Raw genomic sequence first — 26958 nt, 5'->3', positions numbered from 1 at the left:
TGAGCATGAAGAAGGGTTAAGGGTTTATTATAGCCTTTTTAAACATCTATAGAAAAAAGCAAGCAGTTTAATGAAGTCTATAACTGTCCTAGCCCAGCAGCAAGACTGGGTTTCAGCTGGGTCATGGGCTGACACTGCACAGCCAAATCCAACAGATTAAAGTGCCCACTGAATGCTCTGTGTGCATGACGGCAGCTGAGAAGGGAACTGCTTCACTCCTGCTCTGAGTTCAAAGCTGATTTCAAAGGTATTTTAGTTCATCTTCTTGCGCTTCCGCTGGCCTCCTGATGCCTTTTGCACGGGCAAAGGGAGAGAGAGAGTGCCCAGCTTGTGGTTCTGGTCAGCCTCAAGTCCGGGCAGCCCCTTTGCTTTGGAGACCTTCAACCGCATGGCCTTCGCTATGTCCATCATCCTGGAAAATATCAGAGAAACACTATGTCAGCGGGGTGGATACACCTTGCATGGCAGGCATGGTGCAAAAGAGCAATGGTCTTTTCCCTCCTGGTAGAAGCCAGGAGGCAGCAGTGAGCAGGGTGTCTTCTCTGGGTCTCAGAAACACCATGGTGACAGAAGCTTGAGGTATTCAGATAAAGGCTATGGGGTGGAGCCTTGCTGTAGTGGCTAGAACCTTACTGACCTGAGCACAAGCAGGAGAGGGTTATAAACCCATATTGTCTTACTCAATGGCCAGCTAACTTTTAAAAAATGCTGCTCTCCGTTTCCAAAGGGAGGTCAGCAGGCCTGGATCCCCAGCATGTGTGTTCTTCAAATGCAAATACTTCCCAAGGCACTCAACTCCTGCGCATGGTATGATGGAGGAAACGCAGTACAGCTCAAGAGCAACTCCTCTTAGCTGCTGCAGTTCAGCATCCCTGGCTGTAAGTAGAGGAGCTTGGCTGAGATATGTAATGAGAAGAGTTTGGGCAAGAGAGTGCAGACCAGAACACACCTGGAGGCCTGTCAGAGAAAACAAAGCACCTCTGAAAACAGCGTGCAGGGACATAAGTGTTCTGTCCTTCCTTCTGGTCCTGAGAACATACAAGTCAGAGAATCCTCCCATCTGACTTTACATCCTTGAAATACAAAAGGATTCACATAGAAGAGATCTCTGGTGTTCTTTGATCAAACGTCTCATTCCAACCAGGCATTACCCCAAAGCTACATCAGATGGCTCAGGGACTTGTGTCACGCTTCAATTTGTTCAGTAGGTCCCAGCCTCCTCCAGCCTGCTCACACCAGTATAGGTTGCCCAGCGCTCCCAGCCCCAATACAGTACTTAAAAGCAAATCATGCATGTTAATCCCCCAAAACAGCATGGCTTATTTCCAAACAGCTTGCTTAAAAAAAAATGATGGAAACCAACAAATGGTGCTATTAAACCCACTATTCCTCATCAAGGAGCAAAGATCAGAATTGGAGGCAAAACCAGGATTCATTGCATCAGTGCTGATCACAGAGCACCCACACCCAAGAGTTGACTAACAGCTCAGATAACTTCCGGTTATCATAGCAGCTTCACATTACATCCCTCAGCCAGAAACCACAGGATACTCCCAGCAACAAAATCTTGCAGATAGAAATGTCTTTCTCATAGCAATAGGGAAGGGCTGCACTAAGCAGCATCACCTCTCACAATCCCACTGGGAAGGACTAATGTCGTTGCACTAGGAAGCGCACCTCCTCAGAATCATCACCACCCACAGAACAGGATGGGGAAGGAAAGAGATACTAATAAGCACAGCTGAACTCCAACTGCCAATAGGGCAACCTGATCGATTCTGAGATCGTATTAGTAAGCTGTCTGCTGAGCTAATGTCTGCTTGTCGGGAGATGTCCCGGAAAGCTCACTAGATCATTCCATTAGCTCTGATCAATCCCTGATTTACTCTGCAGGAGCAAGAGACATGGTACAGTGCAACCAGTGGAAGAATTCTCACAGGGCCAAGGGAGCCTGGGACTGTGCATCGATTGACATCTACTGGTAAAGACGTCTCTTACAGCCGCAAAATATGCTAGATGCAAAACACTTGGCGGAAGCATATTTATTTTTTTCATGACAAATTAAAGGCCAGAGAGAAACTTCCAGATAAAGATAACACAACAAGAGTTGTCTGCCTGGAAGCTTGTACTGCAAGCTGTTTTCCATGCCTTCATCTTCACTCACCCTGAGTTGGCAAATCTTCATCTCAAATACTATAGCCAGGAGCTCTGTCTACGACTCCTCCCCACCCTCCCACCACGATGCTTTGTAGAAAATCACCCAAACTCATCAGAATTTGAGAAATAAAACAATCTTATTGGTGCCAAGCCTAGGGTGGTGAAACTTCAGGAGCCTGGGATTACTCCATGTAAATACAAAATACATGCTCACAATCTAATTTTGAGACAAAAAAAAAAAACTTTCTAGTCTTCCTGTTGCAGAGAGTTGCAAATCTGCAATTGTACCCAGACTGGAACCTAGCGGCAGAGCTCTAGGGCACAGTGCAGATGAAGATGGAAAGCAATGTTACTCGTCATGCAAGAGAGGGGGCTGGAAGACAGCAGACAGGTCCTGTGCTAGAATCTGCCCCATTTCGGTGCTGTCTGCATCATCAGTCTCCTTTTCTGCGAAACAGCTGAAGAGCCTCATGATGCACCTGAGAACCATCTTGTGACAAGTGGCACTTCAAAGTTTGAGATGTAAAACCACCTTTCTTTACAAGCAGCAGGGCTTCAAAATACAGCTTCAACACACTCTCGTAACAGAGAGAGGCTGCTTAGACAAGGGGGAGTGGTGGCAGGTGTCACTGTTACGCCAGAATCTGAGGTAGGCTCCAGAGTCTATCCCCTAGACCCTCTTTGTACAAGGGCTGTAGCATATCCCAGCAGATACAAATAAATGCAATGGCTCACCTGCTTTCTTGCAGTTTCATGTCATTCTGCAGGACAGTAAGGTCTATTTGGAAGTTGTTAATGTGCAGAGCCAATGCGATGACGTATGCTGTGATTTTAGCCTTCATTGATGCAGAGATTAAATTCTGGACACTGAATGCCAAGAGAAAGAAGACATGAAGAACACGCGCTTCAGTGAACCCAAAATACAAACCCCCAACAGAACTGGAGTCCCAGTTGGACTGACTTTTCCTACACACCTGAAAAGAGCTGAATGCAATAGATATCTCTGATCACAGGGCCTGACAGACTTTGCTCTCCTCACATAACCCTCTATGTTTTGTTCAAAAGCGCAGGATTCTGGGGTCATTAATCACCGCATGGCCTTGACAAATGACATCTCAAGCTCTGTGGCGCATTGGTCCCTTGTAAGAGGAGAGTGAAATGAAGCTGATTTGAGGGTATTCAGTATAACTGCTAGAAGCTCTTCAAATATACCATCTACATACAGCAGATTCCTGGCTGATAATCCTATAAAAGCTTTTACTGAGTGTTCACTGCACTGTCCACAGACCACCACAGGTCATAACCCACTGTTTTATAGTGAAAATTAGAAGGGCCAGAAGTGCTAAGTGAGACAAGGTACTGCAGTTTCACATTTTAGAAGGAAGTACATGCTGAGAGTTCCTGATAACGTCTCCATGGCTCTTCCAGCTGAACTCTGCTGTATCTCAGCTTCAAGAACATCAAAATAAAAGCAGTTCCTCACCTGCCATTGTTGTAGGTCAGTGAAGTGAAATTCTTCATGAGTTTCCTGCTAATGATGTGTGGACATTCAGGGCCCATTGGATCTAGGGCAGAAAGGCATTTTGCAATGAAATGAGATATTCAGACTCTTCATCACACAGGCTATCTGCAGTCATCCTAATGAGATATTTATTACTACAGCGTTTATTACTTCTTCCTAGCAATATAAGAAAAGTAAAAGGAATCTGGGCACTTGATTTCTAGGTCTCCTCAACTTTTAGAGCAGACAGAGGCTCCTAACAGCCTCCTATCAGCTTTTTTTCTCTGCAGGTGGGACCACCCACCTCAGTATTAGAAAATCTGAAATAAACTTGTGCCACGTACACCTATGCATGCTACTTTTAATAAATTATTTAGCTACAGTCCTGTCAGGATAGATTATTAGAACTGAAACAACATTAACAAATTCCTATTACTGCCTAGACCAGCCAGTTCCACTTCTAATTCAAGCCTCTGACTAACTCCTACACAGCGACTCCTGTGTCTTCAGCAATGCAGGAGGATGTTTACAGGCGGACTTGTCATTCCCCTCCCCTCCCCCCTTGAAAATGCTAACAAACATTTTCAGCACTGACAAGGACACTCAGAGGCACAATTTCTGTGCAAGATGGCAAGTCCTGAAAATCTCAAATGAAATATCTTCCACGGTGTTTTCTGAGAATTCCTATTACAAAGTCCCAGCAAGTAGCTGAGAAGGGGAGAGGGAAGATTTCCACTAGCGTCTTACGCTTCTTCTTGATCACTTTCATGAAGCTGAACTTAATAAGGATGTCCAGGAACCAGAGGCATCGGGCTTTGTGATCCCTGCTCTTCTCATCAAGAGGCAGGAACTTCAGCTCCTCTAGAACAAAGGAGCAATGGCTGAAGGGGAGAGAGGGGCAGCATGAGGATCACAGAACAGGAAGAAGAGTTCCCAGGACTTTGACAGAGCAAAGCCCAGGAGGCAGCTTTATGGGCACACGTTCCTGTCAATGCCCACCACGTTTAACCCAGCCCTTTTCGGTGTGCAGCCTCTCAGACCGCACCAGGACGTAACACACTGTTCACTGATCGTCTGTCTCAGCTTGTCAAGCAAATTTCTGGTCAGTACTTGGCTGAGACAGTGTCCAGAAACCATGCTAAGAACAGCTGTGCGCTCCCTCTTCTAGGCAGCTACCTCCACATCCAGTTTTGAATTTTCTCCCCCTCCTCCCCTGTCATCAATTCCCCACAGGGCAGCCATGTTGCTGTACACACACCTTCCTCTGTCATAAAGCTACAAACACTTTGGGGAACGTGGGCTGCCCAAAGGCAAGTGCTGCTCAGCCAGGCTTGACAAATGTCCTCTGTCTGCACTGAGAAGATCACCTAGGTACAGCAGAGCAAGTAGCGGTATTCATCCTGCCCCTCAAAAAACTAAAGCCTCCCTGGGCCAACCTTGACTATTAGAAGCCTGTCTGCAGCATTACCTTTTCTCTTCTGTTTTCCTAATGATTTCCTCTGGAGTGATGTTAATGAAGACTGCTGCTGGAACCTGCAACGCTTCGTACTCTGCTGGGGAGAGAACTGGAAGGATTTTAAAGAAAACAACAAGTGTGCCACTGCGCTCTTTCCTCGTGTGAACAGCCCACCGTGACCTATGCTTTATTCACTCTCGCCTAGGACATGTGGTGCTGGGAGGGAGGCGAGTAAACTATAAATAAGTAGGACATAACCACAGCACTGGAAGGATGGCCAAGGACAAAGCTTTCTAAAGCACTGTGGCTCTGTCACCAAGTCTCTCTCCTACGTTTCTGAGTTCCTTACTATTCCTAGCTGAAATGCTTCCAACAGGCAGGGACAGAATCCTCCTCTCTGAAAAAAGGAGGAAGGATGTGAGACTTGCCGGCCTACAGCCCCAGCACGGCACTTCTCTGCTCTCAGCTTTTGGGAGAAGGCTCTCATCAGGGAGAAGGCTCAGCTCTGCTGTCACATGCCTGACAGTACTCACTAGCACCCGACAGACCACTGACACCAAGGCTTACAGGTGTGGGAAACCACACTTGGCCACAGAAAAAGATACTGTCCTCAAACTTGTAGACATTTTCTGGCTTGTCAGCATCTTCATTACATGGAGGCAGGAAGATGGAGATGTTCTGCATATCATCTTGGGCCACATCCTGGATCAAAGCTTCAGGGGAAAGGAAGAAAGAAGAGAGCGTTTGAATCACACAGATAAGAGCATCGGGAACATGACTACAAAGCAAATGCTTTCTTTAAACGTAGTCTACGCAGTGGGGTGCTTGGGTGAACACTAGTCTAGTTATAGCTGGAAGCAGAAGCCAAATTGCACTTTTAGACGTTTATCTGACCCTTGGAAAGGTACTAAGGAAAGGCCACAGCTCTTCCTCGTTCTGTTTCCTTACTGCCACGCAGAGAGCATTCCACTAAGCGCTGGTTGAGAACTTATGATACGCACATCAATGCATTCAGCATGCTGGGTTTTACACCGGCGTCATCGCTTCTATCAAAAACGTCCTGCTCCTTGAGAACAAGAAATAAAACTGAAAACTTCAGGAAAGAAGTACATCAAGACAAATTGGTTTCTGCTGCTGCATCCTGCAGGGTGGGCAGGGGAACATGGTTTGGGTGCTCTTGTTTCCATGGGGCATCCATTTGGCATAGGGCAACTCTCGGAGGAAAGCCAATACCCAAGCTGGAACACAAAGGATGGGAGTTCTCTCATCTCCATAAGAACTGACTGGTTTTATAGTCAGCAGAGGTCTCTCCCATTCATAGTCAAAGAAATTTAGATTTGCAGAAGGGCTGGTAGAAGAGAGCTCTGGAGGTTTCCAGCCCAACCCCCCGCTCAGAATAGGACCGTCCCCAGCATTAGATCAGCGCAGCACTGGCTTTGTCCCACCAAGGCTTGGAAGTCCCCAGGGACGTAGATCTCAGCACCTCCGTGTGACGGGTCCCAGGGCTGCACAGTCCTTGGGGGCAAAGAGGTTCCCCCAATGCCTGATCTGCACTTTCCAAACTGCCACTTGTGCTGTTGCTGTACTGCCTGCCTAGCGAGGCCTTAGAAAACGAACTTTCCCCACAGCAGTGGCAATAACTAATGCCGTGGCAGAGATCTCTCTGCTGCAGATTCCTCCATAGCAAAGGACCAGGCCCTTCAGCTTCGCACAACAGCACTGGAGGTGGCTGTGACCTGGCTTGGGGCATGGACCACTTTCCATACACATGCTGCTGTGAAATCAGGTTGCAGTTCACCTCACCGAAAGTGTCTCGTTTTAGGCCAGGTGAATTTGCTGCCTTCATTCCAGTAAGCAGACATCCACGGACTCCCAAATGAGCTCCCAAAAACGTGTGGAGACACAGATGCCACAGGGACCTTCCTTTAGTCAGGCAGCTCTCCCATTCACTTTAACAGGACCAGAAGCAAGAAGTGCTTGGAGAGATCTGTACGTTCCTCAGCATGTGCCCTTCTTACCTGTCCAACCAACTGCTTCCTTGCTCGCTTCAAGGAAAAACACTTTCTCCTTCCCACCGCTTCTAGTCTATACTTGGGAAGACACTGACAGAAAGAGGTATTTCTGACTGCCTATGTTACGTCTGCTTCTTACCTGTTATTCCTTTTGCATCTATAATGTTTGCTGCCGCTTTTGTCACTGCCGTATTCAGGATGTCACTGCCCACTGCATTCATTCGTCGAGAGCTCAGGGCTCGCTTCTGCTTGCTGGTACCAAAGGCCTCAATACATAAATCCATCTGTGTGGGAGAGAGATGCAAACTACAGGAAACTGCTGAACTCAAGACACTCTGCATGTAAGGGTAAAACTCAGCTAACTATCACCACGTGGCCCCATAATCACATTCTCTAAGACAACTTTAAGTAGATCACTGGATACAGATCAGAGCAAGCACTGATCTGTAAGGGGACAGAAATTTCTGAAGCTGTATACAAGGCTAAGACAATTATAAAAATACGGCTAAGTGAGGCAATAATTATGTGCTGTCTCACAGATCTTCAATGCATACAGAAAGCGCTGAACCTACACAGGTTTACGCTGCGGTGGCAAACTAAACATATGAATCTCCGACAAATATCTGCCATTGTTAGCTGGATAACCACACTAATATAGGATATGAGGTTTCAACTTTACCTTCTCCCTGTAGGACTTATTCTGATAATCCTCTGTGTCATCAGCTACTAAGTTATCTACAAAAAAACCAAAAATTAGTATGCTTAGCTTGCAGCAACCAGGAAAACACCTGTGTTCGGTAGTCCTCCTGCTCCAATCCATTATAGGAAGACTTGGTACATCATGACTTCTCCAGCTAAAAGAACACAAAAAATATAAAACTCTAGGAAGTTGGAATAAAGAAGAAGAACTTGTGACCAATTTGTGCTGTAAAGTGTATGGGCATACACCAATGGATTGCAGTAATACCCAGGTCCTGTGGCACACGAAAGAAATGAGCTCCCCAAGGCCCACGACCTTACCCTTTGGGTTATCCTTTTGGGTCATATACTAGAAGACAGTTCTGCTGATGAAAAGTTGCTCTATTTTTCAGCGATTCAGTCCCTAGACGTGACTATTTTGAGGCTTCCTTCAGCAGGGCGTACCTGGACAGGTCTGCACTTATTCTGAGCAGAAACAACTCTGTTATCAACTCTGGTACTTCCACCCTCCCTCCCATAATGCTTCCTGTTTCGTTTCCATCCTAAGTTTCAGCTGCATTCAGACGCAACCTTGCTCTCCTCTCCCTTATTTTCTACATCCTGCAGCACCTCAGGAGGAGTGTGCATGTATTCTCCTTCCTCCCTCCTGCATTCTAATGTTAGCAGTCAGAAATGAACAAGAAGCAGGAGCCAGGAAAGGAGGGGGGAAGCAGAGACCGCTGCTGCCAGCGGCCAAGCAATCAACAGCTGAACGCGTGCAGAGTACTACTGCACTGTGACTTTGGTGCTGGAGTTAAACACAGTATTTTCCTACCTGACAACAAGGGCTGCATGTTGAATAATTCAGCATTATAGACTTCCATTTGCCCAGAGTCCTTGTCTAGCACACCAACAAAATACCTGGGGAGAACACAGGAGGAGACTATTAGTGAGAGATAGTCCAGTGCGACGTTATTACAATAATATGGTGCAAAGCTGCGTGTATTCCCCATCCCTTGCCAATTTTTCTACCTTGCAAACACTGATTTTCCAAACACACGCAGAATTTCATAGTAAAACAAGTTCCCTCCAAGGCACATTTACATAAAGTCTTGTTGCTACATGTAAAAGTGGAAGTCCTAAGACAAAGAAATTAGCTCCAAGATGCACAGAATGCAGTATCCATGTCCGAGTGCTGGTTTCTATTCTCTTCCGTCTCTTTTGACGTGTCATAGTGCTTGCTTTCTCAGTCCTTCTATGTAGTTCCTTCTGTTTCTCAAACTTGGGGTTCCCTGGGGCCACGTCTCTGCTTAGGAAGAACCACTTTGAGTCTAAGTCCTCAGAGTTTCACAGAAATGTGACTTTGCTGTCTCTAAAATGGGATCATTTATCTCAGATAAATTCCTTTTCACCCTACATTTCACAGAATCACAGAATGGTTGGGGTTGGAAGGGACCTCTGGAGATCACTTGGTCCAATCCCCCCTGCTCAAGCAGGGTCACCTAGAGCAGGCTGTTCAGGACCATGCCCAGTTGAGGTTTGAGTATATCCAAGGAGGGAGACTTCACAACCTCTCTGGGCAACGTGTTCCAGTGTTTGACCACCCTCACAGTAAATACATGTTTTCTTACGTTCAGGCAGAATCTCTTGTGTTTCAAATTTGTGCCCATTGCATCCTGTCACTGGGTGCCACTGAAAAGAAGCCTGGCCCCACGTTTCTTTTTTTTTTTTTTTTTTCCCCCTCCAAGTTTTCCCACTCCATCCTTGTGCTTGGACCTCTTTCCTCCTCTGCATGCATGAGGGGTTTCTCCAGTGGATCCATTCCCAGAGTCCCACAGCAGAGGAGAGAAGTTGGGAGACTAACAAGCCAACCTAGATGCAGATATCTGTCCAACTTCAGGTACTAGTGTTGCACTAGGTGGACACAGGCCTCAGGATCTCCACAACCACATGCAAGCATCAGTTAAGTCATTAGAACCAGCTCTTAATCATGTGAAGTCTTCAGAGCTAAGAGGTCTAAATCTGTACAAAAACAGCATAGCATCAGTACTTGTAGCATAAGTGTTCATTAAACTAAACGTAACCCTCCAAACTCGAGAAGAAAATCCTCTTGGAGCCTTGTTTCAGCTACAGTATCTTAAAATAACAGCTGTTAAAACTGAAGACCCAGCTTTCACGGCTTCACTTCTCAGAGAAAAACAAAGACACAGGGATCAGCATCTCTTGAAAGGCTGTTTACAGAAGTAAGCCTAACTGCTTTTAAAAGAATTACTCAGAACCTAAGAGCACCAGGACACTGAAGTCTGAAAGCACCTCCTGCTGCTGACAGTTTTACACAACTGTTTGCTCTTCACTCTCTCTCCGCACCCGTTCTTTAACTAATAAGACATGACCAGGTCAGTGCAGTCACACTACAGGAGAGATACCGGCTACATCAGCAAACAGGATAAAACAACTGGAGCAGATCTGTGGAGCAGAGCACTTGGGACTATGGATCCAACATGCATAATACACGTTTCAGGTTTCTGTAGTTAGTAGAAGCAGAAACAGACACTAAAAGGAGAGAAAAAAAAGCAGCACCTTTGGGTATGCCCAAAGGCAAGACAAGATGGGTACGCCAACACAAGGCAAGATTCCGCCACCAGGTCCCTGCCACAGGTTTGCCCGCAGCCCATACCTGCATAGGGAATTACATTTCATAACTCCACTGCCAAAGTTATTCCCCACATATGAAAGCCTTTCAGTTTCCGAGACCTGAAAAACACAGGAAAAATTACCTTAACGGGCGGCCATCTGTCTGCGACTAACCTCTATATCCATTTTATTTTCCCAAGTACCACAAAGCTCTGCATTCCCAGGCATCAGATGCTAGTCATGTGTAGATAAAGTGCATTTTGTCTTCTTTGGGAGCATTTTGCATCAGGTCAAAGTCTTTAAAAGAAAGACACTTCTGAAGCTGCAAGTACTTGTTCTTTCTTGGCCTACTTGTTCTATCAAGCAGCCAGAAGACAAAGAATCATTAAAAGGAAATCATGAGACTCATACTTTAAATTAATAGTTCATGGCGGTAACAAACCCACACGTCACAACAATTAAAATACTTGGCTGGGTTGACAACCATGCTTCAATCCAGAAGCAATGGCCAAAAGTTTCCGTGTAACTGTGAATGAGCCATTTAAAGATTTAATGTTGCCAGGTGACCGTAACTGACTGATAAAGAGCAAGCACTATGAGGTAGCACCTAAATACATTTTAAACGCCTGTGCCTCTACTGTATGAAATCCTTCTCCTGAGGATTTGGGCTGAAAACCACCACATATTCCTTGAGTGAGCCATGCATGTAAACAGCTGTAAAACGTCACAAGAGCAGTCAAAAGCACCTTCTGACCTGGAACTCTGCTTTCTCTTCAATGAAAGAAAGAAAAAATTCCTTAAAATGTAATCTAATCAAAAAAAGACTTTGGCAAAGAATTTGGATTCATTGTGTAAACACAACGAAACCAGGAAACAATGTGCAGACTTTGTACTTGCATGGACCTGGTTATCTTTTAAGTAGCAGCTTTTAATTTTCACGCATTACTTCTTTTATTAGCTGGGTTACTAGAGTAAATCAAGCACATGCAACATCAGTATATCAGCATGAGCTTCAGAATACACCACTGTGTATCAATCAAAACTATTTAATTAAGCAGGTATTCAGTTTTGACTGAAAGGTTACTAACTCTCATTTGTCACTATCAGTATAATATACTATACTGTGTGTTTCAGGTTCCTTTCCATTCCAAAAGTCACAGCCCAATAATGCTATGTTTGAAAGAGCACGAGGCTTGTTTCATTCACTTGTCTCATCCTGAAATGCTCAAAAGAGGACAGTTAATGCTTTGAGACCTTGGCAGCATACCAATATTTGGTACTACCTCCCTGCAGTACTGTTGACATCTTGTGGCTTGTTAGAGAAACTATAAACTGCGTTTGCTGGGAACTTCACTCACCAGAACTTCACAGTAAGAAAACAAGTATCTATCCCCTTCTCACCCTCAAGCAGAGCTATCTTGCACATTAAACTTTGCTCTACCCTACCTCCACCACCATCACTCCTCTCTCTACTACAATGGGAGCCAATATCAGAACTAGAACTGCCCAGAAATCCCTAAAATATATCAGGACATAGAGATTTTTTGGAAAAATTGGAAGGAAGGGCTCAAAATCTGATCACTTTTAAAAGAGTCTACAAAATAAAGTCCTTACTGATTTTCAGAGGCTCATTCACTGTATTTGTATTTGCAAAAGCAAATAGGAAACCAAGAAATGCTTTGAAGAGAGGGAGAGAGGTGCCTTAAATATTAGACAACACTTTTTATCTTACCAGGGTTTCTAGTTCTTATTTGTGGAAGCTGTCAGCACCAGAGCCTTGAGGAAAATGGTGTAAAAAATATACCCAAACCTCAAAATATGCAGAGATGGGATTACTTATGCTTCCTAGGCCAGGTGTCAGGTGGAATCTCACCCTGATCCCTAACAGCTGAACAGGAGCTTGGATGCAGAAGGAGGCAGTTTGGGGACTCTTCTGATACACAACTCATTGCTGCTAACATGTAAGTTATTATATAGAAGCTAAAATGTATTAAGTGGGTAATTTTTAGAACTATAGTTGTTACAACAGTAAGTTTAAAAACGTACATATACAGAAACACGTATGTTTCCAAATTTTCCCGGCGACTCCTCTGGGCAAAACCGCCAAAGCTTACAAAGGCCAGGCGCTAGTTAAAAAAGGGTGACCCGGGATGCGGCCGCAGCACTTACCAGGATCCTCCGGTGCCTCTTCCGGGGGTTGGCGCTGTCTCTATCCCGGTACACGGTGAAGCGCATGTCGTCGGCCTCCCGCAGCCTCCCGTTGGAGAACTGGACTGCGGGGCGGACCGGGGGACTGGCGTGAGGCACGGGGCCACCAACAGCCGCCCGCCTAGGGCCGCTCCCCACCCTGCCGCGGAAGAAGCCTCGCGCCGGGCCGGGCCGGGCCCCCTTTCCCCCCCCACCCCCACTTGCTCCAGGCCCACCTCACCTAGCAGCGCGGGCTGCTCAGCCTCGGGATCCCCACGGTATCGCCAGGTGGCGGCGGCCATGGCGCGGCGGCGGCAGCGGCAGCGTGCTGCGGCGGGGGCGGGGCGGGGGGGCTCCGCCTCCGGCCAGGGCGGGCGGGACCGCGCGGGAGGAACCGCCCGCCCGGCCGAGCGGGCCGCCCCCTGCGAGCCGTTCCCCCGCTCAGCATCACCCCCTTAGCCCCGCCGCGGGCCAACCCACTGCTCGGGGCCTACGGCCGGGCCGGGCCGGCGGCTGCACACGCCGGCTGGGCCGGGAAGGGGCGCGGGCCGCTCCCGCCGAGGGCTCGGCGGAAGCAGAAGCGGCCCAATCAGGGGCCAGTTTATTTGCAAGTCTCGGGGGACCTGATTATTTGTCAGTAACGAGGTCGCTGATTGGCTAGAAGGAGGCTGTCGGCCCTGTGGTTGGCTGGCCGGCTCGTCTCCTTGTGGGTGCGAGCGTGCTCCTCTGCATGCCCCGCCCTTTCCCTGCTGAGTGGGCTGCAGCCCTATGGCGTCACTTCCGGCTGGCGGCGCGGCCGCTAGAGAGTAGGGGCTTGTGGGGGGAGGAGGCAGGGTAAGCAGGGCCGCGGACAACGAGCGTTCCCGGCCCCTCCCGCTCTCCGCCGACCCCCCTCCCCCCCCGCTCCGGCCCTTCCCGCCCGGCGACGAAGAGCGACGGGTGGGGAGGGGAACACAGGTGAGCGCGAGGGGGCCGGCCGGCCGGCCGGGGGCAGCGGGCGCGCGTGGCGGGGCGGCGGCGGCGGGTGACGTGTGCGCTACATTAGCGCGGGGGGCGGTGTCCACTGCGCATGCCCGGCCCTGGGCGCCGGCGGAGGGGAGGGGAGGGGAGGGGGCTGCGCCGCGCCGGGCGCCCGGCCCCTCCCGGGGGGGCGCAGCCGCTCCCGCTTTGTCCCCTCTCGCTCCGTTGCGACGGGGCCTAGCGGCTCGGGGGCGCCGGGAAGATGCTGGCGTCTCGGAGGTTTGTCTTCAGGGCTTGGTTTGTGCGTGGGGGGCGAAGAGGGAGAAGCCATCGCGCTTCTCTGTGTCCGTGGTCGTGTTCCAAAGGCTGCCGCTGCTTCACAGCCCCCGCGCGGCTCTCAGAGCGTGGCGAGGTGGCCCTGAACGCACCGGGGGAAAAAATAGCAACGGGGTGCCGTGCAGCGAGGCGTCGCGGTGCCTGCAGCGAGGTGTGAGTGAGAGGCTGGCCGGGCAGAGCTCCGCCCGCGCGGCCGGGGCAGCTGGAGTGGCGAGCGCCGCCTATAAACTCTTTGTCAGGTACTCGGGAGCGTGACCTGTTTGTGTTGAGAAGTAACTGAAGGGGGTCACGTAGTTCTTATGGGTCAGTGGAGGCTCTGTTTGCAGTTCTGGTACTGTTCACGGGTTTCCTTTTGTTGGAGTCAAAGTTTTTGTAGGCTTATGCAAGCATGTCACTTTCAAGATACTAGTCATCTTGCAAGCGCAAAGTCAAAGAGCGCAGAATTCAGGCACACCATTTACCAGTTAACAGAATCTAGTGAAATGAAGCTGACATCTCGCCTCTGCTTCAGGATTCTTGAAATTATTTGATTCTGAGCAGGACATCCTATACAAAAACACGTTCCTATGCATGAGGTACTGTTTTTTTTTTGTTTTGTTTTGTGCATGGGGATAGTTGTATAAGATATAATCTTAATAGATGGATGTATTTTTAGCTATTAATATTGCAAGGATGAAGTGCAGAAGCAACCTTGAGTCTTAAGAGAGAGACTCAAAACTTAGATGCTCCAGGTGATGCCCTAACTTGATCCTTCAGTGCAATGCCTCTCAGAACACTCAGGAAAGACTGCAGAAGCATTTAGTAGTTCTTCTCTGCAGGTACTTTAGTATTTTGGAGTTTTAAAAGAAAAATGTCTTTACTTGACAGGTTAGAAAGCAGGATTTTTTTTCTGGTGCTTGGTATATTTGTCAGATTATTCATAACAGGTCCATGTTGTGGAGGGTAGCACGCAAATGGAGAGATGTTACATGTACTGCTGGCGTACAGATGTTTTGTACCAACTAATTGTTTCTTATTACTGCATGTATTATCTCTGTGGGTTGGTGTGGTTACATGACAAGTTTTCTCACGTTCACATGAACGAAGACACTTTCTGCTAGGGTCAAGCTGGTAACCATGCTGCTGCTGTTGCACTTTGCTTTATAACATATCGGTTTACAGCAAAGGGAGAGGTAGGCTGATCTCTGTGAAAACAGGCAAGAAATGTACCGTCTTTGCTCGGACAAAAAACTACTTGGTTTCTTCCCTTCCTTTAAAGGTTATTCGGAAAGAATTTAGTTTATTTGTCATACATCTGAATAACTTGAATAGTTACGTTCTTGTGTGACTTTCAAACAGTGATAAAGAACTTTTTTTAAACTTTTCCTTAGTACACAGTAAAATATACAGAATTGTATAATAGGTGTGTGTAGAGATTGTGTAACATAGGAATTTTCTCTTCTGAGCAGTATAAAATGATATTGTTAAGTTTTCAGAATGAGCTTGGGGAGATCAGAAGCAAATACTCTTGAGAGTTCCTATTTGGAATGGAATATTGATCTGTTGAAGCATTTATGTGGATAATTATTTGCTGAAGTTAAACATATGCATAAAACTAATGCAGCCTTTGTGGAGGTGGCTTTACTAGTGTTTGTTACTCTGACCTAAACCATTTTCTAGCAAAAACAGATCTCTTCAATAAAGAGTTGAATTAACCCTAGTTTCATCCAAGTGGTTATTTAAAAGGTTAGGAAAGACACCTTCGGAATCGCCAAGGAAGGTGACTGGACAGGAATTGTGTAAAATCCTGAAACTTCCAGTACAGTGACTTTGAAAACCGAGATTTAGAATTTAATTCCCTATTGAGCAAGCAGGCATTAGAGCTGTGTGCGGCTGGTCTTTCCTTTTGGACTCCTGCGTGCAGCCCTTTGGCTCTGTCTAGTATTTGTGGTTGGATTCATGAACGGGGAATGACTCTTAGACAGGAAAAGCTGGCAACTGAATTTTCTTTTCAATGTTGGGCGTTCTTCCGCAGGACAAATGACCAGTACCAGGGTCACAATATCGTGAACCAGAAGTAAGGCTTTCTAAAATGGTGACAGGGTAACCATAAGTTCAGGTTGATTCTCGCTGGTAGGTGTTTATAGTTCTGTGCTATTAACTGGCTTTGCCAGTTCTGTGTGGCAGTCTTCCCTGCTTTTCCCTTTGTAAATACATCAAATAGCGATAGCATTTAAGTAGACGGCTACTCTGTCTCACACAGTAATACACAGAAACAACCTCCTAGGTGTCTTAAGCTGGAATGGCATATCAAAATGCAGGAGTATGATGCTTCTCAGTGTGTATCTTTGCTTTCAAGTACGGTGCTCTGCTGCAGGATTTAGAGTCTGAGAGATGCATGATAGGGCTGAGATTAGGTGAGCCACAATACAAGGAACACAGGTGGATGGGCATGCATCTTGCCCTCACAGGTGGAGTCAGTTGCTTCAGATAACCGAGAAAAGAAAATCTAAGAAAATCTAATTTCTTTTAGGAAACTTTGTATTGTTCCTTTTAAAGATGCTCTTTGCAGCTGACAGGCTGTGCTGTTACTGTTTACTAATGATTGTACAAGTTACAAACTGGTCTTGCTGTAGGTCGTAGCATGCATTTACAGTACCTTTCAGATGATGAGAAAATACTAGGTCATGTGGTAATCTCTTACTCCTCTCTGGAGGGCTGGTGCAACCATCAGCAGCTTTTGCAAAGCGGTTTATCCCTGCTGATTCTTAGACAAGTTGTAATGCATGAGCTGTGAGTAGCTGAACTATACATAAAGCCTGGCTAAATGGACACCTCAAATATAGTACTGTAAAATCAGCTGTCAGTCAGTGAAGTCACTAGTTACTGATACTTTTCTGTATCTTGTCAGGCACAAAATAAAATGCCTTTTTTGTCTGGCACTCACAAAATTGTAGCCAGCATCTACGAGCAATGTAGTGCTAGAGTCTACTGTCATGCCTTAAGCTTTTAGTTGTATAGGGCAAACCCTATACAACTAATTGTACTACCTAATTTTAACTACCAGTAACTGAAGTTCCACTTTAGATTCAGTCTGAAAAAATCCTTACAGCAGAGAACACGTATAACTGCAGGCTTTGAAGGGATACAGCTTGCTGAAAATGTCAGGGGAAGCTGAGACTTCAACTTTTTTTCCGCACCCTCTTTCCTTTAAACTTTCAAGTTTTTTTTCAGAGGGAACTTGTGTTTGCTTTCTGTTTGAACTAGTATCTTGAATGTGAGTCAGAACTACAGTCTTTAATCTGAACTGTGTCCTTTAATGCTGGATACAGTAACAACATTAAATAGATCTTTACTCAAAGTTGTTATTTTCACAGACTTTACAGTGTGTTATGCTAAGTGCTTTTTTTTTTTTTAATAAGTGAAAGAAAAGTTTTTGATTCTGCAGTGGTTTCGTGCGAATGTGCTTGTTAAGTATCTACGTTTGTCCCATCTTGCTGCAGCTTAAACTTTAGAGCTGAAAGATTTGATGGGAAGAGCGGACTGTACATCTACCTAGTATTATCAATACCATTCATTCAAGAAGCAGTAATAATTTTCTTGTTTTCTTTGTGTTAAAGGTATTAGAAATACTATTTCATTAATACCAGTGCCAATAAAACCTGAATCCCTTAGTCCCTTAGGGATCTCCATAATATGCCTTCTCCCCGAATGTGGTTAATGTTACCAGCTGTCTCTTGTAGTCCATACCTGTCTGGCTGGGCAGATGGCAACATGAGTGGCTTTTTAGCAGTGTGCACAAACTGACCAGCTGGTGGGTTTTTTCCTTTTTCATTGCAAATAAGGAATTAAGTTATGACTCTGCGAGAAATGGGTCTTTATACATTTGGCTTCTTCCATAACCAGACACCGACTTCAATAACAAACTTAGGAATTCAATATCTATTGTCCCCTGTGTTAAATTTGGTTGGAATTGACTCAGCGGTTAATAACTGAAGGGAGATGAATAAACAGGTAGTGGAATTGTAAGCCCTTTTTTTTTCTTTTTTTCTTTTTTTCTCTGAGGAATTCAAAATGCTTGTACTTGTTCTTCACAATTTCATATATTTATACCTGCAGCTTTCCTAATATTGAAGGCTTAGTTTAAACATTCAAGACTTATCCCTACTATTATGTGGATGAAGATATTTTACCACATGACATAAATGAAGAAGCAGGTTAACAATTGAAGCATTTACTGATCACACCTTTTATTCAAAAGTTAATTGTTTTTTAAGAGTATAATCAAGATGTTTGGAAGGAAATGCTTACAGAATCATTTTTAATAAATCAATCTTAAATTAAAAATATTAATCATTCTTTCCAAAATCTCTTTCAATAGTATCAAAGCAAGCTGTAAAACTGAAAGTCACAGGAATAAATGTATACAGAACTAAGCTTCCAGTGGCTTCTGGTTTAGTGACTTCCTGAGGCATTGGTGGAGCTAGAATATTTATTAGCTCTCAGTTGATTTTTTTCTTCAACAGATTTATATGATAGCTTTTGAATTCATATAAATTTGCCTGTGGTAAGGAGTTCTGTAGTTTAACTCTATATTACATAAAGAAGCATTTCCTTTGGTTCTGACCCAGCTAGTATCATTTCATGAGCCCTAGCCTGTGGGGAGATAGAACAGTTGTTTTCCACTCCGTGTTTCCTAGGTGTGCTTTCATTTCTTGTCTTTAAAATTGCCCTGGCTCCGACCCATTTGTATTTGTAGTAAAATACTTGCAACCAGAAAACGTTATAACGTTACTTTCTTTTCACTTGTAGTCATTTATTCAGTTATAATACTAAGGTGTCAAAAGGCCACTGAACTGAATATCTGCTGTTTTTACCACCGGTGCCTGACTTACGGCCCACTGACTGGATCTGACTCAGCAGAAAAATTCATCTAGCACCCGGTGAGAGGATGCATGTCTTTCAGCCATACGCTGGAGCCTGAGTCAGTTGGTAGGAGAGTTATTTGGGATGTACAGCCCACAAGTATTTCAGGAGAGTCTTTATGGCCAGCTGTTGCTGAAAGGTGAGGCATCCCTAAAGCAGGAAGGGAAAAATGGATTGAATGCGAGTGTCTGGAAATAATCAATTCAGAAATGTTCTGTACTGACTGAAGTGCATTGCAGGTTTTAGTAACTTGAAATAATAGCTATCTCACTGAACGCTGTATGTGAAAAATATGTAGTGTATATAACTGAAATCTAGCTTTGCAGTTTTCAAATGCTTATGTAAAAGATCTTAACTATAATGTTTCAGAGAGAATTAAATTAGGATGCATTATTCCTGAACATACATGTAATAGTTTATTTTAAAACCCCCCCGAAAGTACAGATAACGTTTTATACAGTTCATTGAGATAGGCCTTAGCTTTTATGAATGCATACTTAGTAAGTGAAGTCAAATTAATATCTCATGTGCGCATATGTTTTCCAACTGTCTTTAAAGATACAAAAAAAATGCTAGCATTGCTAGCTTTGTTGCTTTCGCAACTGTTGGTCCTCCATATTTCCTCCTCCTTTCCCTGTATTCCCCCTAGATCCTGGATGTTAGTCTTGCAAAGCTAAGAACAGAGCATTAGCTCTAGCAGAGTACCTGGCCATCTCAGAGGCGAGCAAAAGAATTGCTTGGTAGTCCTGTCCCAGCCCAGAAGTCTGGCTGAAGGGGAGTTTTGCTCACAGAGGAAATAGTGGTCAGAGGAGAGTGTTAGTTTAACGAGGCATATGCATACGCAGAGGCAGAGTTCCTGCAAAGACAGACAGCTACATGGCATGTTCACGAAACAGCCCCGTCCTGTACCATGTTTGGAGCACTTTGTATTGGGAGTAGTGGTTCTTTTCGCAGTTGCCTAGTGCTCCCTTTGTCCAGCTGTCTGAGGTCAGTGAGTTTCAGGATCTCCTGTTTTGTTCCTCCCCTCTTCTTTTATATGCTAGGAAGGATTTCCTCACTTTCCCATGTGTTATACTTCTCTCAGAGAAGAGATGCGTAAATTAAAGCTGCAATTCTGAAGTATGTCTTGTTTAATTTATTGTTATCTGAACATGTCTTATTTTTACTCTCAAATAACATCTCGTGGTATTTTTGTATTCCCATGTCTTAAAAAAAATAACTTTTCAAACTCTTTTGCTTCCTCATGCCTTCCCCTATAGAAATAAGGGGGACTGTGACAGAATCCTTAGTTCAATCTCATTGCAGTTCGTTCTTTGGGCTGATGCCACAGCCTTAGTACTGCCAAATTAGGGAATTTTTAATGCCCTGGTAGATGTGGTTCCTCACCAGTGCTGGAAGACGTAAGGTGAAAGCCCTTTTTAAAATGCAGTGGAACCAATTACGGTTGGAGGCAAATGCCTCTCAGCTGCCTCTGATTTTTGCCAGCAGAAATTTCAGCCTTTCTGTGTTTACTTACAACTCCTGTTCTTTGCTAGCCTGTGTACTTTGGATAGAGACAAGATTCTTAGTCCACTGAAGTAATGGTGAAATCTTTCTCCAGCTAAGACCTACAAAGTGTATGTCCTATATCCTAGAGGAATAGGAGGCAGATGAATGCCAGCTGCATCTTGGTTTGGGGACAGCATCTTGCTCTACTTCCTTTAGCTCCAGTCTGATGAGGCTGGCAGGGAGTATTTAGCTGGCTTCTGTGTGACCTAACACTTTTGGTCTTTGCAATATTACGTTAGTGTGCCATCTCTTCTTACTTTTCTGTCTCACTACCATTTTATTTATTTCACGAGAGAAACAAAGGATGGTCAGTGCGTTCTGGCTCAGACTGTAGCGGAGGTGAAAATTGTATTGCACTTCTGATAGCTAAAGGTGGAAGTCTGTGACCGCTCATAGCTCTTGACCACTCATTCCAATGCAAAAGTGCCGTGCTCCTTTTCCGTTAACTATTTTCTGAATTCTTTTAAGAGGCAGATATTTGAAAGAAGATATTTCTCTGCATTGCAGCAGAGAAAAATAGGCAAAAAGTCAGTTGCTAAAAGTGAAGTTGGGTTACATGAGACCAGAATTAAAGTTCAGACTTCTCAGAGTGAGATTATCTAATCATCTGAACAATTTTTCAAAGGTTGCAGTGGATTCTTCACAAGTAGAACATTGTAAGTCAGGATTAGATGTTTAAAGAGTATGTTTTAGTTTGGATGAGGGTTAACGTGAGCGACATGACTTGCGTAGTTTAGTTCATAATAGAACTATCTGTGTCATGTTCGATGCTGCGTTAGCTGCTGTACTAGGTTAGCTCTATGACAGAATCTGTATTTTTTTTTTTTTCCTTGTGTTCTTTGCAGCACTGTGCTCATTGCTAGCCTTGATTTAATACCATTATGGTAGTGGTAAATTAAGATCAGGTATCGTTCATCTGTCTTTTAGCCGTTGTCTCTGATTTTTAAGTTGTCCTCACTGTGGTTTAAATAGAACTCCAGCCATTTTTAGTATTATAGTTTCTGCTGTTCTGTTTTGTAGGATCATGGATTTTCCAGGACACTTTGAGCAAATCTTTCAGCAGCTGAACTACCAGAGACTTCATGGCCAGCTTTGTGACTGTGTCATTGTGGTGGGAAACAGGCATTTCAAAGCCCATCGTTCAGTTCTGGCAGCGTGTAGCACACATTTCCGAGCTCTCTTTACTGTTGCAGAGGGAGATCAAACTATGAACATGATTCAGCTGGACAGTGAAGTGGTGACAGCTGAAGCTTTTGCTGCTCTAATTGACATGATGTACACTTCCACATTAATGCTTGGAGAGAGCAATGTTATGGATGTCTTGCTGGCTGCTTCTCACTTACATTTGAACTCTGTTGTTAAAGCATGTAAACACTACCTTACTACCAGGACACTGCCGATGTCCCCACCTAATGATAGAGTTCAAGAACAAAATGCGCGCATGCAAAGATCTTTCATGCTTCAGCAGCTTGGACTGAGCATTGTGAGCTCTGCATTAAATTCCACTCAGAGCACAGAGGAGCAACCAAGTACCATGAGCTCATCGATGAGAGGTAACATAGAGCAGCGCACGACTTTTCCTATTCGGCGTCTCCACAAGCGTAAACAGTCTTCTGAAGATCGGGCCCGGCAGCGAATCAGACCTACCATAGATGAGTCCGTTACAGATGTTACTCCAGAGAGTGGACAGTCAGTAGTTCATTCACGGGAAGATTTCTTTTCACCAGATTCACTGAAGATTGTGGACAATTCTAAGGCTGATGCTGTAACTGATAATCAGGAGGATAATACTATTATGTTTGATCAGTCTTTCAGTGCTCAGGAAGATGCTCAACTGCCCAGCCAATCTGACAACAGTGGAGGAAACATTTCACAGATGTCCATGGCATCCCAGGCAACGCAGGTGGAAACCAGCTTTGACCAAGACACTACTTCTGAGAAGAACAACTTCCCGTGTGAGAATCCGGAGGTCAGCCTGAATGAGAAAGAGCATATGAGAGTGGTGGTTAAATCTGAGCCCTTGAGTTCCCCAGAGCCTCAAGATGAAGTGAGTGATGTCACTTCCCAAGCAGAAGGCAGTGAGTCTGTTGAAGTGGAAGGAGGAGTAGTGAGCGCAGAGAAGATAGAACTGAGTCCTGAAAGCAGTGATCGTAGCTTTTCTGATCCTCAGTCCAGTACTGATAGGGTGGGAGACATCCATATTATGGAAGTGTCAAATAACCTGGAACACAAGTCCACTTTCAGTATCTCTAATTTTCTGAATAAAAGCAGAGGTGGCAGCTTTGGTGCTAGTCAAAATAATGATGACAACATTCCAAATACAACAAGTGACTGCAGAATGGACAGTGATGCCTCTTACCTAATGAGTCCAGAATCCGGGTCTGCGAGTGGTCATTCATCTGCGACAGTCTCTCATGTAGAGAATCCTTTTAGTGAGCCTGCGGACTCTCACTTTGTTAGACCAATGCAGGATGTAATGGGTCTTCCCTGTGTACAGACATCTGGATACCGGGCTGCAGAACAGTTTGGTATGGATTTTCCAAGGTCAGGCTTGGGCCTGCATTCTCTGTCAAGGGCAATGATGGGCTCTGTAAGAGGTGGAGCTAGTAGCTTTCCTGGCTACCGTCGCATAGCCCCCAAAATGCCTGTTGTGACCTCTGTCAGGAGCTCCCAGCTGCAAGATAACTCTTCCAGTTCCCAGCTGTTAATGAATGGGACCACTTCTTCTTTTGAAAATGGGCATCCTTCACAACCTGGTCCACCACAGTTGACAAGGGCATCTGCAGATGTCCTCTCAAAATGTAAGAAGGCCTTATCTGAGCACAATGTCTTGGTTGTAGAAGGTGCTCGCAAATATGCCTGTAAGATCTGCTGCAAGACTTTTTTGACCCTAACAGACTGTAAGAAGCACATCCGCGTGCATACAGGAGAAAAGCCTTATGCCTGTTTAAAGTGTGGCAAACGGTTCAGCCAGTCCAGCCATCTATATAAACATTCCAAAACAACCTGCCTGAGGTGGCAGAGCAGCAATCTACCTAGCACTTTGCTTTAATCTTTTTCCACCCGCTGGCCTGAATGAGAGTGCCAGTACAAACTTTTAAGTATCTGAAGTATTTCAGGAACATTAACACTATTTTGCTCAAGGCTGCAGGTTAAGAAGCTGCCCTTGTAGATCAGCGAACGTTTTAAGTGTGATTGTGCCACACACACAAAAGGTTCTGTAAATTGGGGATAATACCATACCTACCTCACAGGGGTGTTGTGAGGCTAAAACAACTGTTAGTGAAGTGCTTTGAGATCCTCAGAAGGTGGCACTGTTTCTATGTTAAGCGTTATTATTATGTACATGCAGGCCTTGGGCTCACAGGGATATAATCCCTAAAACTAAGTAGTTCCTTTGCAGGGCAGAGGCATGGGGGTTGAGTGAGAACATAGTTGTCTCCTGATTATGTTTAAGCCGTATGTTTCAAGAATGAGAAACTTAAGTGCAAATTTCCTCTTTTTTTTTTTTTAAGGTATTTTGTAAAAGTGAAAGCATTTAAATAAATGACTTGTGAAATAGGTTGATGAACTGTGTATGAAAAATAATGCAAAGAGCTCTTTGGGTATGGAAAAAATGCAAATTGCATATCTTTAAAAGGAAGACAACTTTGGATGCACCTGTCTGCCATAAAATGCTTTAAAATATGTTGATTATAAAAATAGTTTTAGAGTTCTGAATGTATGTTTGGCTGTTTTGTAGTAAAGGACACTGTGTAATGAAGGTGCTTAAATTAAATCCGAGACAAGTAACTTTTGGTCTGCCAGATGCGTATGTACTTTGAATACACCAAGATCTGGGTGTTTCACCAATTTTTTTCTGTAAAAACTTGTATTAAGTGATAAGTGAAGTACTGTTTCTTGTTAGTGCTATTCTTAGCAGTATTTTAACCAACTTGTATTTCATATGTTAAAATTCCATGTACACAGAAGTCTGAAAAGAGCTTGTCTTTGCCTGCTTTGTTAGTCTGAATGAGAGATACAATTTGTGATGGCTTTTTCTACTGTGTGTCTTGCTGTTTCTAGATGCTGATAGTCAATCTGATCCACATTACTGCGTCACATGACTATCCTTTTCTCATATTATTATCTTTGAGCTTTAATTTCCTTCTCCATATACTTACTTTCCTTTCCAACTGTGGGTTTTTTTCTCGGATCAAAGCAGTAAGGAATGATCTTCATTTGCCGTACTTATTTATATCTCTGTATAACGTAGTTATCAAATCCAGGCCTTCAGTTTAAAGTAGAGTCGTAACAGTACTTTTTCCACATAAATTAAAAAAAAAAGCATAAATTTAATTTTAAAAAATAGCACTGTACACCTTGTAAAGGAGTTTGTGATCTTTATTCTTCAAGTGAATCACATACATCTTGTTTTTAATTTCCTCCTCTTTGATACCACTGTAACTAATACCGTTTGTAGTTTCTTCTTCTTTGTTAAAGATGCACATGAACTTAACTATTAATTTTTGGGTTATTAGGTTTCTAAATAACGTTTGGGAGCACTTCTACTGATAAATGTTACTCTGCTATGTAAGAGACGGGTCAGGATTTCAGCATGTCTGTTCTACTCAGGAGAGACAGATGATAACATTTCTGTGACTAAATCACACAGCAAATGCTTCTATGAATATAAAAAAAACCTTTGGAAACTTTCTCCTCTTTGTCTGTGTTGCAAATGTATCCTGTGTGGTGATGTTCAGCAGTTTTGAGGACTTGTGCTATCTGATGGTTAGGTTTCTTAAACATCTTGCATTTTCTTAAGCATCTTGCATTTGGATAAGTTAAAAATAAAATCTTAATCCACAGTCCTGTAGGTAACTTAGCAGGGTGAGCTATCAAAACTATTGAAGCACAGAAACCAAATGTTCACTGTCAGACCAAAGGAAAAATAGAACTCCTACATTTGGCTTTATGTGAAACAGTAAATAGCTACGGAAGAAACATGTCTTCATCTCTATTACTCCTCTCTATGTTGAAAAAATACCTAGTGTCTGTCGATGTGTCGTTTGCAGCTTGAGCATCCAAGGTAAATAGGAACATGGAACTATAGTGAATGACCTGATTAATTCCTTTAAAATGTTAAAATGCCATTATAGAATTTATCTAATGGTCCTATTTCTGGTTCTTGATTTTTAAAGCATTAAATAAATATACCACATTTATAAAAAGATTAGGAAATGCCACATTATGTTTGATAATCACTTTGATATCAGGGGACTAACAGCATTGAGCTATACTAAATGATCTTGCTGGACCATCAATAAAATGCAGTGTTTCATACTTTGATATTTTATTTTTAATGTGTTGCCTTATTAGTAACATTGATTTTCTTTAAATCTTTCTTGCCTTTCTAGTGTTTTCTTTAAAAAATAACTTTCTTAAAAAAAAAAAAATAGCATCTGAAGTCCCTGAAATCCTATCATGCATAGGAATAAAGAAGATATGTGAGTAAGGAGACTAGAATAATTAAGAATTAACATGAGCAGATGAATTAAACGTATTTAACTGTACTTTTGGATCTGTTTTTGTAATAAAATTTTAATGGCATTGTGAAATGTCAACTTGTAAGGGAAGACTGCTGTCTTTTTTTAAAAAAAAAAAAAAATTAAACTTGGAACATCTTTGGAAGTAGCAATTGGAATTTTCATTATTCATTGCTATCTAGTTCTTTTGGAGGGGGCATCCTGCAAATCCAGGCATTTGTGTCTGGCGTTTTGCTCTCTTAGTCTTCCAATATGAAGCAATATCTCTGAATGGTATTTCCACTCTAGCTTTCCTGCACTGTAAAATGGGAAGCTTCTCATCTCCAAGCCTAGTAATGGTCAAAAAACTTATCACCGCAATTTTTTTTTTTTTTTTGAAACTTAAGTTTCTGAGTGCTACAGTGAGATCCCATGTGAAGGTGTTAGTATGTTAGTATTATGAAACATCTGAAAATAAATGCTGCGTTTTGTGCTGATGTGTCTGATTTGATTTACTTGGTTATGTTATCGTGGTTCATTTGCTGATAGTGTACAGCAGATTCGCTAAACAAGTAATGGCTGTGAGTTCACTAATTGCATTCTGTATATTACTGCATTACTTAACAGTACACAATAATCCTATTGAAATGTGGGTGTATGTTTGCATTTCTTCCAAATTAGACAAAACATGTAGTACTGCTCATGCAGGCCTCCTGCCCTTATTCTGTGTTACCTCTGAGGTTTTGCCAGTTTCAGGATTTCAGTGAGCATTTTGTGCGCTAGTTTGAACCAACAGAATAAGTTGGCCTCAGTTCGGCACTTTACCATGATAGTTTTGATCAGGCTCAGGGCGGTTTGCAGCCGGATTTACTGTCTTATGGAGGCACTTCTTCCATGTGCTGAGGTCTCTTCTGGCAGCCTCTCTGCTTTGGAGGTGAAATGAATAGTATGAATAGCATTCATGCTATTTTGCATGTCTTACTGCTGGTTGATGCACCTGTGGGGATTGTGTCCCCTCCTGCAGCCTTGATTAGAAGGGATGCCTTGCCTGAATCTCCCTTGTCAAATAAAGGCTGGCAA

At 44.0% G+C, this 26958-nt stretch overlaps 2 protein-coding genes across 4 annotated transcripts; one reads left to right on the top strand and one right to left on the bottom strand.

Moving 5' to 3' along the window:
* Nucleotides 1-12986, bottom strand: POLR1E (RNA polymerase I subunit E). Its single transcript, XM_068927351.1, has 12 exons — nt 12867-12986; nt 12608-12711; nt 10482-10558; nt 8640-8725; nt 7806-7861; nt 7266-7410; nt 5720-5827; nt 5127-5223; nt 4406-4539; nt 3641-3722; nt 2893-3024; nt 1-412 (listed from the first exon to the last, which is right to left on the bottom strand). The coding sequence occupies exons 1-12, from the start codon at nt 12925-12927 to the stop codon at nt 253-255; spliced, it is 1242 nt and encodes a 413-aa protein (XP_068783452.1). The 5' UTR covers nt 12928-12986; the 3' UTR covers nt 1-252.
* A 399-nt stretch (nt 12987-13385) lies between these two features.
* On the top strand, nt 13386-26375 carry ZBTB5 (zinc finger and BTB domain containing 5). 3 transcript variants are annotated; one of them, XM_068928685.1, is made up of 2 exons: nt 13386-13582; nt 21395-26375. In XM_068928685.1, exon 2 carries the CDS (start codon nt 21399-21401, stop codon nt 23424-23426), a length of 2028 nt encoding a protein of 675 aa, XP_068784786.1. In that variant the 5' UTR covers nt 13386-13582; nt 21395-21398; the 3' UTR covers nt 23427-26375. The 3 variants fall into 3 exon arrangements, with proteins under 3 accessions (XP_068784786.1, XP_068784785.1, XP_009673170.2); XM_068928684.1 differs by lacking the exon at nt 13386-13582 and adding an exon at nt 13751-13864; XM_009674875.2 differs by lacking the exon at nt 13386-13582 and adding an exon at nt 13815-14496.
* Nucleotides 26376-26958: the final 583 nt, after the last annotated feature.

The sequence above is a fragment of the Struthio camelus genome, chromosome Z (assembly GCF_040807025.1).
Source record: "Struthio camelus isolate bStrCam1 chromosome Z, bStrCam1.hap1, whole genome shotgun sequence".
Taxonomy (NCBI): domain Eukaryota; kingdom Metazoa; phylum Chordata; class Aves; order Struthioniformes; family Struthionidae; genus Struthio; species Struthio camelus.
This window is presented reverse-complemented; position numbering and strand designations above follow the sequence as displayed.